Here is a 12,433-nt window from a genome sequence, read left to right on the forward strand (position 1 = left end):
CCAGCAGCCAGTTCGGGGGCCTGGGCCGCTGCTCCAGGGATGGGAAAGTTCCCAGCTGGAACGTGTTCATGCAGTGGGACCCTGGGCTGCTGTGCTGTGCCCAAATTCACACACCTGTGAGTGTACACGCGTGCACAAACATACATGCGTGTTCACACGGCCACAGGAGCCAGGCTCAGTGAGACCAGCGGGGACCCTTCTGTGGACCGCGCTGTATTGTCTGGGCAGTGAGGGCTGGTCTTCCAGGCTGCGAGCGCACCGGGTCGCTTGCTGAGCTGTGAGGGGGGCAGGTGTGGCTTTGCTGGCTTCTGCCCCGTCTCCCTGGCCCTCTTCCCTCCCTGGCTCGTGCTCACAGGCTCTGGCTCGGGAGGGCTTTAAAACCCTCTTTGATTTAAAGATTTATCAGCTTGAAATATTAAATTGCAATGAAATATTCACTGCGGCCCAGCAGCCGGCTGCGAGGCTGAGGGAGTTGGCTTCCCGCGGGGGGCTCCGGGCTGGGCACGCTCAGTGCAGGGGGGGCGCTCTGCCCTGCCTGGCTTCGGAGGGGGGGGTCTCGGCCGGGCGTGTTCAGTGCGGGGCACTGCGTGCCTGTAGCAGGGCGTGGGCTCTCGGAGAGCTCTGCTCGGCCTGTGGGCCGGGCACAGGGCTGGGGGCTCCGTCAGTGCGGGGGTGACCATGGTAACGGCAGGGTGTTTCTTTCCCACAGGCTTGGGGGGCCCGTGGGCCCGGTTCTGGAGCCATGTGCCCCTTGGCACGCCTTCTTCCCCTGCTCCCAGCCAGAGCCTGGAGCCCGGGTGAGGAGTGGAGCGGTGGCTGAGCCGAGCGGGGGGCCCTGGCCATCTCCTGGGCCCTGAGTCTCACCCTGGGGGAGAGGAAGCACCAGCTGGGGGACTGACCCCCCGGGGTGAACTGGGGGTTAAGGCTGCGCCAGGACAGGTACCCCTCAGGGCTTGCTGGGGCAGGGGCCTGGGTGCCCCCCTGCCATGGGGCAGTGGCCAGAAAGCAGGGCTCTGGCTGCCACCCAGGCTTCTGGGGCAGGTCCTTTGCCACTGGCCCAGTGGGCAGCTGGCTGGCTTCTCTGGCACTGCCCTCCCAGCAGCCTGGGCCAGTGGGCAGGGCAGTCCCGGTACCCTGGCTGCTTGGGCTGCCTCTCCTGGGCCGGCAGTGAAGCCCCCCGCCTTGGGCCGGAGCGGCAGGGCCAGCAGCTGGCAGGGCAGGCTCGGGGCTCTCCCGGGGGGCGGACTGGCCTGGCGGGATACCGGGAATTCCCGGTGGGCCGTTGTGTCTGCACGCCGTTGCCCCTCGCTTCCGAGCGGCTCCGCGTCCGCGCTGCATGCGGCACGTAGAGCCCGACCCGCCGCCTGCGTCGCACCTGACGCAGGGGGCGGGGCTTGAGGGGCACGGCCGGTGGTGACATCTCGGGGAGGGCCGTTTTCAACCCATTTCCCAGGCCTATTCCGATTGCCAGTGCGCTCCCGGCTCTCCCCACGCCTTCCCCCGGCTCTCCCCACGCCTTCCCCCGGCTCTCCCCACGCCTTCCCCCGGCTCTCCCCACGCCTTCTCCCGGCTCTTCCCCCGGCTCTCCCCACGCCTTCCCCCGGCTCTCCCCACGCCTTCCCCCGGCTCTCCCCACGCCTTCTCCCGGCTCTTCCCCCGGCTCTCCCCACGCCTTCCCCCGGCTCTCCCCATGCCTTCCCCCGGCTCTCCCCACGCCTTCCCCCGGCTCTCCCCACGCCTTCCCCCGGCTCTCCCCCCGGCTCTCCCCACGCCTTCCCCCGGCTCTCCCCATGCCTTCCCCCGGCTCTCCCCACGCCTTCCCCCGGCTCTCCCCATGCCTTCCCCCGGCTCTCCCCACGCCTTCCCCCGGCTCTCCCCACGCCTTCCCCCGGCTCTCCCCACGCCTTCTCCCGGCTCTTCCCCCGGCTCTCCCCACGCCTTCCCCCAGGCTCTCCCCACGCCTTCCCCGGCTCTCCCCACGCCTTCCCCCGGCTCTCCCCACACCTTCCCCCGGCTCTCCGCCCTGGCTCTGCCTCACGTCCCACAGGACGGGGTGGTGCCCGTCCCCGGCAAGTCCCATCTCTGGTCTGAGCAGTGCTGGCGGGCGGGTGGCTTCGCCCCGAGGGGTGCCAAGGGCAGTGACTGCTCCACTGCTGCTGGGGAAGGCAGAGCTGGGGCGGGTGGGGGAGTGCAGCAAGCCAAGCCGGGGCATCTCCAGCAGCTGCAGGCCACATCACAGAGTTGCTGCTTGGCCGAAATCCTGCTCCCCCCTCCCCCAGTTTCAGCCTCCTGCCCACGGGCTCCTCTCTTGGTACCACCCCCTCCCCTCTGTTCCCACCCCAGGGCTGCTGCATTCACCTCCTCCGCCCGCTGCCATCTCCATGGGAGCAGACCGGCTCTCCGCTCCCCAGCTCTTCAGCCCAGGGGGAATAGAGCCGAGCACAGCTCCAACCCTTAGGCCTCCCTGCCCTCATCTGCAGCAGAGGTAGCCAGGGCTTGTTGCTCCTAGCCGAGAGAGGCCAGGAGTGAATGGGGCCGGGAGAGCGGTCCCAGGGCTGGCAGCCCCACGCCCTTCCCGGCCTCACTGTCCTTGCTGTGGCTGGGCTGCTTTGTTCGCCCTTTGTGCTGCTGCGCTGGGGGTGAGCGCCACTGGGGGCCGGGGTGGGCTGGGCAGATGCTGTCCCACGACCTCAGGGGTGGGGGGGGAGGGCAGGCGGGCTAATGACTTTCCCAGCACTGCCTTCGCCCTCTTTGTCCAGAGGGGAAACTGAGGCACAGAGTGACAGGTAGCGACTTACCCATGCCGCCCAGCAGGACGGCAGCACAGCTGGACAGAAAACCCAGGAGTCCTGGCCCCCAGGCCCACCCTCCTCACTGCTCCTGAGTGTGCAGGAATGGGGGGGGGGGGCGGAAACAGATTCGCATGGCGCCTCTGCATGGTGGGGGCAGGCTACAGAGGAGCCTCCCCTCACACGGATTGCTGGCTCCCTTCCCCCCTCCCACGGCGCCCCCTTCCTCTTCCTGCCCCCTCCCAGCTCGGCCTGCAGCGGGGCGCTGGCCGAGCCCGGACTCAGCTGTTAACTGCGTGTGTGGGTGGTGCCCGGGGGCTTGGCTGGGTGCTGTGTGGCCAGCGGGAGGGGAGCGGGGGCAGCCTGGCTCAGTGTGCCGGGGAGCCGGCCATCGCACCTCGTAGGTTAATGAGCCAGCTGGGGCCTAGCACTGGGGAACGGGTGCTGCCGGAGCCCCCTCGGAGTGGGGGAACATGCGTCTCCCTTCCCTGGTGGGGGTGGCTCCCTCTCTGCAGTGGAGGGGGCTGTGTGGCAGGGCACCCGGGAGCTGTTGACCACTGGGGGGCAAGCCCTGGCTGACCCCTTCCCCCCCAGCCGGGTCTCTGCCAAGTGCCTGACTGGAGCACCCTAAAATCGTGGTGAGGGGCTTCTGCGCCCGGCAGCCCTCTGCCTGGAAATCAGCTGCTTGCAGGGCTCAGCTGCTGGCCCCAGTGCATTCGGGGGGCTCAGAGCTGGGGGCCCTCGGGCCCCCCCGGCCTGGGCCCTGGCAGAGTGGGGAGAAGGCCTTGCCCAGCTGGGCAGGGGGGGAGCTGGTGGAGAAGTGTTTTTCCTATTGCACATCACTCTCTGCTGCTCCGCTCCCACCTTGTCCTGGTGCCACACGCCCATTGGCTGCGGGAGTCAAAACAAGGGGGCGGAGCTTGGGAAGTGACCTCACCTCCTGGGAACCCCGCCCCCAGCCCCTATAAAAAGCAAGATGGTGCAGCAGGGAGGGAGAGCTCTGAGCTCCCAGCTCTCCCCAGCGGGGAGGGGAGCCTGGGGGTGGCTCCATGCCTGATGGCTTAGCCCCTGGCTGCCATGCCCCTGGCCAGCCCCCTGTCCCAGCTGGGGAGTCCCGCGGGGCAGTGCCATGGCGGCGAGGGGCCGGCAGCGCCCGGTGCGCTATGCCTCCCTGGGTGCCCTGGTGGCCGACACTCACCGGCCTCTCCTCTTCCTCCTGGCAGACTTCAACTACGGGGCGGAGGACTACGACGCGGAGGGCAATGAGGAGCCCAAGGGGCCGCCGGAGGGCTCGGAGACCATGCCCTACATCGACGAGTCGCCCACCATGTCGCCACAGCTCAGCGCCCGCGGCCAGGAGAGCGGGGACGGCGTCTCGCCCACGCCCGCCGATGGCCTGGGCACGGGGGTAGGTGCTTGCGCTGGGGCTGCCGGAACCTGGGGGGCTCTGCCCAGCAGGGGGGGAGGGGGTTGCTGCTTCTGTGCCCTGTGGGACCTGGGGCTGCTGGAGCTAGAGGGGTCCAGCCCCCTGGCTCCCCCCCGCTCTCGTATTCTAAACCTTCCCAGCTCAGCCCCCTCCTCTCCTGGCTTGAGAGGTGGGGTGCTGAGCTGCATGGCTGCTCTTTGCCCCCTGTGTGTGGGGTGAGGGCTGGGGCCTGCTGGGGGCTCCGGGCAGGGCGAGTGTCCGGTGCAGTCAGGCAGGGCCAGGGCCCCGTCCCTTCCTTGGCGCTGTGCGAGGAGGGCTTGCCAAGCAGGCCATCCCCGGAGGGAGGAGCTGCTGCAGAGCTCCTAGGGCTGTCGGCAGCCACGCAGCAGCCGTCCGCTTGCTGCACAGCAGGGTCTGGCCCCGAGGAGATGTGCACCGGGGTCTCTGGCCCCCCCAGCCTGTCTCCCTCAGTCTGCCCGCCGGGCACAGTACTGGGCACGCGGCTTCTGCTCTGCACCCCAGCACCAGCTGCATTTCCGGGAGAGGCTGCGGAGCTTGGAACCTCTGGGGCCAGCTGGGGGTGGAGTGGGACCCCCCTCTCTGCCCCCTGTGGATGGGTGTTCAACGACAGTTATTCCTGTCGGCTGGGGGCGCAAGGCAGCGGCATGGGGGTGCCCCCCCTTCCTGCCCCCTGAGGTGCAGGGCCAAGGCCTGACCCTAAATGCCCTGGCATGGGTGCCACAGGAAGGGGGTGGGGTGGGGTGGGGTGGGGGCGGCTGCTGCTGTGGATGGAGCTGCCCAGGCGGGACCTGTTCTCCCTCCCCGCTCTGCCGCATCCTGCAGCTGGCTGCCGGGGACCTCTCTTGCGGGCCACAGGTGCCATCTAGTGGCAGTGGGCGGGATGGGGCCGTGGAAGGCGTCTGGTCAATTTCAGGCCAGTGTGGTGAGGCGGAAAAGGCCTTTCACGGAGAGCCGGGTTGGCATGCGTTGGCCCCTCTCTTGGAGGCAGAGCCGAGAGATGGGGGGAGGGTCGGGTCTGGGCAGTGCCCGCATCTGGGAGGCTCGGGGGCGTGACGTTTCTTGGCGTTGTGGCGGCGCTTGGAGAACAAGCCGTGCAGCCTGACTTCCTGGCTCCTTGCATGGGCATGCACCGTCTAGCGCCTTCTGGGCGGGGGGGCTCTGTGTGGTTTGGAAGCAAAGGCCTGCTGCAGAGCCATGGCGGGGCCGTGAGGTGCAGGGGGCCCGAGGCCGGTGTACCGACTCCCTGGGACTCCTTTCCAGGGCAGTGCCAGGAAAGGCTGGGCTGTGGCGTTGAAAGGGTTCTGGCCTCCTCCAAAGGATCAGACGTGAATGCGAAGGGGCAGCTCCCTGGTGGGGTGAGGGGCCGGCCTGGGGGATGGATCTAGGAAGGGGGGGACCCTCCTGGCCAGCAACACCCCAGTTCCAACTGCCCGCCTGCAGCAGGGCTGGCATGGCCCAGAGGCCAGCAGGAATGAGTTTGCTTGAGCCCGGCCCGGCCCCTGCCTACCTGCCTGGGCTCTCCCTGGGATTCAGAGCGTGGCGGCTTCCGCCCCCCCACCCGAGCCCCTTTCCCGCCGCTGTTTCCCCACCAGGTGGCGTCAATGAGCAGGGCCCAGGCTGGGTTTAATGTCGTGGGCCCCGTGGGTGTCTCCACTGCCCGTGGACCGGAGGACCCGTGTTGCTCTGGGGCCCAGGCTGGCTCCCCCCCCCCCCCCTTCCCTGGGGCTGGCCCTGCCCTGTCCGTGGGCACGGTGCCTCTTCCTTCCCCGCACGGCTTGGGCCAAAGCCACAGCTGGGCCCGGCGGGGAGATGCTGGGGCGGGGGGATGCTGCCAGTGACGGCGGAAGCCGCACTGGGCCGGGGCTGGGCCTATCTCGGAGCTGCTGGCGCTGCATGATGGTATCAGGGCCCTTTGGGCAGGGTGGCAGCTGCTGCGTGGCTGGGGACAGGCGCAGGGCTGGGTGTGGCTCGCTCTCCCTCCGGGTCTCCGGACCAAGCCGCAGGGCCGCCCTGCCCCCGTGCTGCCCTCTCTGCCCCTCACAGCTCAGGGCGCCCTGCCCGAAGGGCTCGTGCACGGTTAGAGCCCCGGGAAGGCCCTTGAGCCCATCCTCTCCAGCCCTGGCCCGGTGGTTGGCCCCAGGGTATGGGGGCAGCAGCAAGGGCATGTTCCCCGCATTCGGTGCCGTGAGGCCCTTGGAGCCCCAGCTTGTGCGGCGCCCGGGCACGGCGGATCTGCTCTCAGGCCTCTGCTATGCTGGGGGGCCCCTCCTGCCCCAGGGGCACCCAGGGGGCTGCCCCTCTCCGGCTGCTGGGCCAGGAGCCGGAGGAGCCGCGGGCTCCCTCCCGGAGCTAATGGGATTTGGCGGCTCCAGCGCGGCTCCGCCTGCAATCCCATTATCTGCGCCGCGGTTCCAGGCTAAGCCGAGCGCCCTTTGGAGGCCGGGGCTGGCGGCTTTAACCCCTTCATCGCCGCCGCCTCTGAGCGGCCAGGCCTGGGACCCGCCAGCAGGAGGCAGCTTCCCCCACGGAGGCAGCTTCCCGGGAGCCAGGGCGGGCTGCAGAATGGGGCCAGAGTCCTGTCTGTGGGGCTCAGGAGGGGTGGGAGCCCTGGAGCGGGTGGTGCTGCCCGTTCCTTGGGGCTGGGGGCTGCAGCGTGGGGTCAACAGGGGCTTCTGGTGGGACGGGGTAACATGCAGCCTGCCCTGGTGGAGGGAGCCGAGCTGGAGGGTGTCAGGCCCCAACGCTGGGGGTGTGTGGGGAGAGGAGGGGTGGGGAGACTGCCCTGCACAGAGGGGGGGAGGGAGGGTGTGTGGGGAGCCTGTCCTGTATTGGGGGGGGGAGGGAAGACTGCCCTGCGCGGGGTGGGGGGGGGCGCGGGGGGGGGGAGGCTGCCCTGCGCGGGGGGGGGGGAGGCTGCCCTGCGCGGGGGGGGGGGTGCGTATGGGGGGGTGCGTGTGGGGGGAGGCTGCCGGGGGCGGGGGCGTGTGGGGGGAGGCTGCCCTGCGCGGGAGGGGGGGTGCGTGTGGGGGGAGGCTGCCCTGCGCGGGGGGGGGTGTGTGTGGGGGGAGGCTGCCGGGGGCGGGGGCGTGTGGGGGGAGGCTGCCCTGCGCGGGAGGGGGGGGGTGCGTGTGGGGGGAGGCTGCCCCTGCGCGGGGGGCGGGGGGCGGGGGGCGTGTGGGGGGAGGCTGCCCTGCGCGGGGGGGGGGGGTGCGTGTGGGGGGAGGCTGCCCTTGCGCGGGGGGGGGGTGCGTGTGGGGGGAGGCTGCCCTGCGCGGGGGGGGGGGGTGCGTGTGGGGGGAGGCTGCCCTGCGCGGGGGGGGGGGTGCCCTCCCACTGGGCTGGAGGCTCTGTGCAAGGCCCCCGGAGTGGGCCCTGAGCAGGCTGTGGCTGGAAACCCCATCTGAGCCGGGCCCCCCCGCCCCCGCCGGCGCGATGGAGGAAGACAATAGGGCAGCACATGCAAAGCGTGTCAACCTCAGCTTCCCCTTTCCCTGGCGCGGGGGGGGGGGGCGACGCGGCAGCTGTTCCAATAGCGAGGCTGCTTCCCTGCGTCCCCCCCTCCCCCGAGCCGCTGGCCGGTCACTGGAAAGCCCCGACTGCCCCCTGCAGCTGGGGCCACGCGGGAGGGGGCCGGGCTGTTCCCACGAGCCGACCCGTCCCCAGTCCGGTCCTGCCCCCCCCCCCCCCCCCCCCGGCACGGGTGTTACCTGCCCCCAGCCTGCGGCCTCCTCCTGCCCGTTTCAGCCCCTTGGGGTGCGGGTCGGGGCTGGAAGGCACGTGAGGCGGGTTTGGCACCAGGAGGCCTCTGTCTCTTGCTCCTGTAGGGCAGGGGACGTGGGCTATGGGGCTGCACCCCTTGTGCCAGGTCCCAGAGTGGCGAACAGCACCGCGCAGGGCTGAGCAGTTCCCCGGGGGCAACTGCATTCATCAGTAGGGTTCAGAGTCAACGCCCTGCTGGCAGACATGGCGGGGTTCTTGCCCCTGCAGACAGCCCTGGCCTACCCGATTTGGCTCTGCACGGCTGCCTGGAGGGCGTTCTTGCTGTGGATTTACCCGGCTGCCCACTCCCTTCTGCCCCGAGGTCCCCAGATGACCCCGTCCCCTCCTCTGAGTCCTGCTGCCAGGCACCGAAGTGTCCCTCCCCAGCCCCCTTGTGCCGGGGTGCGGGGCCCCACGACCAGCTGGGGCGCCTCGGGGGAGCAGGGGAGAGCCCCCAGGCAGGGCAGTGGCTCTGGGGCGGGGGCAGCAGCCCATGCTGGGGGGCAAGGCTGTGCTCGGAGTCCTGTCCCCTCCCCGGGGGGGTGCCGCGTTCCCTCGTCCCGGTCCTGCTGCGGCAGCTACTGGTGGAGAAGCTGGCTCCCCTGCCTTGCGAGCTCCCGCCCTGCCCTGCCCTGCGTGCGGCGCTGGCCACACGCCGGGGAGCGGCCCCCGCCCCGCGAGGCGTTCATTTCCTGTGCCGTACTCGCCGCGCAGGGCGGAGCGGCAGGGCTGGCTGGAGCCGCGGGGGCCGGGAAGGGGTTAAGCCGGTTGGAGCAGCCCGCCTGCAGGGGCTGGCCCCTCGCCCCTGTGCTGACAGCCCTGGCGTTTCCGCAGGCTCCTGGCTGCCTGGAACGTGCTCTGCTCTCCTTGCCGGGGAGCCGGGGCCGGGCTGCCCTGGCTGGCGCAGGCAGGGTTCCTGTAATGGCTCCTCTCGGCGGCAGGCTGCGGCTGGCGGGCAGGGCTGAACCGGGCCGGGCTGGCCCCCGGGCGTAGGCCCGCCGGGAGCTGTGGGCCGGGCCCTCTGGCCTCCTTCCTCTCCGCCAGCCATGGAGGAGGAAGAGGAGGCCCTCGGGTTTCTGGACAAAATCCTGGAGGAGGAAGAGGATTGGGAGCCAGGCACCCCCACGAGCCCGGGCCCGGGGTCCCCCTTCCTGGCCTGCGAGAAGGTGGGCACAGCCGTCCCTGGGGGGGGTTGCTGGGCGGGGGGTGTCCAGGGCCCTGGTTGGTGCCAGGCGCTCCTGTGAGTGGCGGCACGGGGCTCCGTAGCAGCCAGTGCCCGTGTGGGGGGCTGCCCTGCTTGCTGGCCAGGGTCCCGGGCAGAGGCAGCCACGTGCCCTGGCTCTGCCGTGGGGGGTGGGGGGCAGGGCAGGGTGACCCTGGTGCTTGCCTTGGCCTCCGTCAGCGGTTAGGGCTCTGGCGGGAGGGAGGGGAAGGGCCCTTGTCAGGCCTGTGCTCCAGCAGCCCCTCCCCTTGGTGGGTGCGTCGGCCAGGGCACAGGACCTGCCAGGACCCAGGGCTGCAGCCTGGGCCTCTCCTGCCGTGGGCTGGGGGGTCTGCTTGTGTCCAGGGGCAGCGTCTCGCGCTGCTGCTCCGGGAGGGCCCTGGGCCAGCTCCTGTGCTGAGCCCCTGGCTCTGCCACTGACGTGCCAGGTGCCCTTGGGCGTGGCCTTTAACACCAGCTGCTGCCCTTGGCAATGCAGGGTGGAGGGGCTGGTGCCCGCCAGGGGCTCAGGGGCAGTGGTCGGGGAGGAGGGGGCTGCCTATGGAGCAGGGGCAGCCACTGCTCACCTCGGCCCGATCCCCAGGGCCTGCAGTCTCTCCTCGGTGCCCCCCCCCCCATCTGGGGGGCCACACTCTGTCCTGGCCCTGCACCCCCACCCGGCGGGTGGCTCCAGGGCAGTGGCAGGGCCCTGTGTTGCAGACCCGGGCTCGAGGCGGGGCCCTGGCCGGGGATCCCGTCCGGGCCCCAGGGGCAGGGCCTGTGGAGCTGGGGCTGCGGGTCGGGGGCCTGGTAGCAGGAAGCGCCTGTGACTCATCGGTGGGTAAAAGCCACCAGAAACCGCACTGGCCTCGCTGGCTCCCCCTTGACGACCCAGGGCTTGTCTGGGGGCAGGGAGGGGCCCAGGGCGCCGGTGCTGGTGGGGCACGGGACTCGCGACTGGGAGTCGGGCCTGCGGGAGCAACCCTGGTCTGTCGGGGGTGGCTGAGTTCCCCTCCCTGCTCCGGGCGCTGCGTGGCAGGGGAGAGGGAGCCGGCTCTTGGCGAACGGAGCCTGCCCCTCCGCAGCAAGGCAGGGGGGCTCATCAGGAGGGCCCCGGGGCAGGTCAGGGCTCCCAGCGGCGCCAGCCATGTCCAGTGGGTGTCACAGCAGGGTCCTGCTGGGCTGAGTGTGCAGCCGTGGCCAGAGCTCCAGGCTCAGGGTGGGCCGGCTCCAGGGCCCCTCTGCCCTGGGGGGGGGGGGGGGTGAAGCAGGTGGCTGGGGAGGGCTGGGCAAGCCAGCTCCTTGGGGAAGGGTTAGGGGTCCGGCTGCCTGGGGCCTACCCAGGGTGAGGCACTAAGTCCTGAGGCAGTGTGTGGGGGGGGGGGGGCTTGCGGTTGGGCTGGACGTTGGATCCAGTTGGGGGGAGGCGCAACCCTCCAGTGCAGCCCCTGCAGCAGCCAGGGCCAGCAGCAGGGGCCCTGAGGAGCTCCAAGCACGTGGCAGGCAGGGTGCGGGGTAGGGAGCCATGCCCCCTGTAAGCTGAGCTCGATGCCACTCAGCAGAGCACCCACGGCTGGCAGCGTGTCTCTGCTGGTGGTGCACGTCTGCACAAGCCTCAGTGCACAGAACAACCTTTATTCTGCACACGAGTGGGGACGATTCGAAGGGCCATTGGGGGGTGCTGCTGCCTGCAGGCAGGGCTGAGATGCCGCCACCTCTGCTTTGCACCTGGCCGTGCATGGTGCCACTGCCAGTCCAGACCGGTCCCCTGGTCCCACTGTCTCTCCCCTCCCTTCCCCCCCGCCCTAGTCTGGCTGGGACACCAGGCTAGCACCTGAGATCTGCCTCTTCCCAACAGGGTCTGTGTTCTAGCAGGTGGCTCTGCCAGCAGTGCAGCCCAATGGTTTTCCATCTCTGCGTGGAATAAATTGCATGCGACCTTAGGCAGGTGCGGATGTGCACCACCCGTGGCCACAGGCTGCTGGCTGTGGGCGCTCTGCTCCTCAGCTGGGCGGCGCTGGGGTCTCGCCTGCGCCGCTGCCCGAGTGCTCGGCTGCCCGGGATCCCTGGCGCAGCCCCCTCGCGGCCTCCGCCCGGGGCCCCAGCTTCACGCCGCTGCAGGTTCCCGGGGTCCTGCGCCGAGCTGGGAGGAATGCCGCGCCTGGCCTGGCTCCGGAGCTGGGGCCCTCGGCTGCGGGCTGCTGCCCCACTGGGCGGGAAGGGGACCTGCTCGGAGCCCTGGGGGAGCAGGGTCCTGTCTGAGGAGGTTGTAAGTGTGTGTGTGGAGGGGGTCGGATGCACTCGCCCCTCCTTATTGGCCTGCGCAGCTGCCACTCTTCAGCTCTCAGCCAACCAGGAGGAGCCCTCTGGGCATCAGCCTGGGCCCCGCCCACACTGGGGGCTCCCTTGGTGCCTAAGGAACTGGCAGCCCCTGGCTGAGGTCTCAGGCTCCTGGGCTGCTGCCAGGTGCAGCCCTGGGGCAGCCCGGCTCTGTGTGCAGAGGCGCTGCCGTGGGCTGTGCCCCGGGGGGAGAGCCTGGGCCCGCCAAGGGTGGGGCTGGGCCGTGCCCAAGGGAGGCTGGCAGCCGGCCCAGTCCCTGTGCTGAGCACAACACACCTGGCGGCCTCGTGATTGGCCCGCGGGAGGAGCCGGTGTCCCAGGATGCCCGCCCCCAAGGGAGCTAGGCACCTGCCAGCTGGGAGGAGGCCAGGCCCCCAAGCCAGCTGTGCCCAGGGCTCCCCTCCCCGGCCCCAGGCTCCGCCAAGCGCCTCCCTGGCCGTGCCAGCCTCCCTTCCCTGGGCCGGCCAGAGAGACTGAGCGCAGCCTGCTGCCCTGGGGTCCCCCTCAGGCAGCCTAGGCCCTGACACCTCCCCCCCTTGTCCCACAGGGCGAGCGGGAGGCTGGGAAGGGGCTGGAGATGCGGAAGCTGGTGCTCTCGGGCTTCCTGGCCAGCGAGGAGATCTACATCAACCAGCTGGAGGCCCTGCTGCTGGTGAGTCCTGCCGGCGGGCCCCGGGCTGTGTCCCAGGGCACCTGTCCCAGCTGTCAGCTCTGTACCCTCCGGCCTCTCTCCTCATCTCCCCTCAAGCAGCCCGGAGCCGGGGCTCCCTCCAATACCAGGTCCTGCAGGCGGGAGACCGGGCCAGGGGAAGGTGGGTGCTGAACGGGCTGGCTGCCTGCCCTGACTTCCCTTCGGAACAGGCGTGTCTCTGGGGGGAGCTGGGGGGTGTCTCGTGC

The 12,433-nt window shown here is 70.8% G+C and overlaps 1 protein-coding gene across 6 annotated transcripts in view; it reads left to right on the forward strand.

Moving 5' to 3' along the window:
- The window catches only part of ABR (ABR activator of RhoGEF and GTPase), a 77,443-nt gene that overhangs the window by 31,419 nt on the left and 33,591 nt on the right, over nt 1-12,433 (forward strand). For 4 of the 6 annotated variants that reach the window (XM_075904345.1, XM_075904338.1, XM_075904337.1 and 1 more), the window contains exons 2-3: nt 4,013-4,197; nt 12,084-12,188. In XM_075904345.1, the coding sequence (XP_075760460.1) occupies nt 4,013-4,197; nt 12,084-12,188 (290 nt within the window). Of the gene's footprint in view, nt 1-782; nt 798-4,012; nt 4,198-8,686; nt 9,162-12,083; nt 12,189-12,433 lie in introns of those variants that run through there. The other 2 variants (XM_075904341.1, XM_075904342.1) reach the window with 2 other exon arrangements.

The sequence above is a fragment of the Pelodiscus sinensis genome, chromosome 21 (genome assembly GCF_049634645.1).
Source record: "Pelodiscus sinensis isolate JC-2024 chromosome 21, ASM4963464v1, whole genome shotgun sequence".
Classification (NCBI taxonomy): domain Eukaryota; kingdom Metazoa; phylum Chordata; order Testudines; family Trionychidae; genus Pelodiscus; species Pelodiscus sinensis.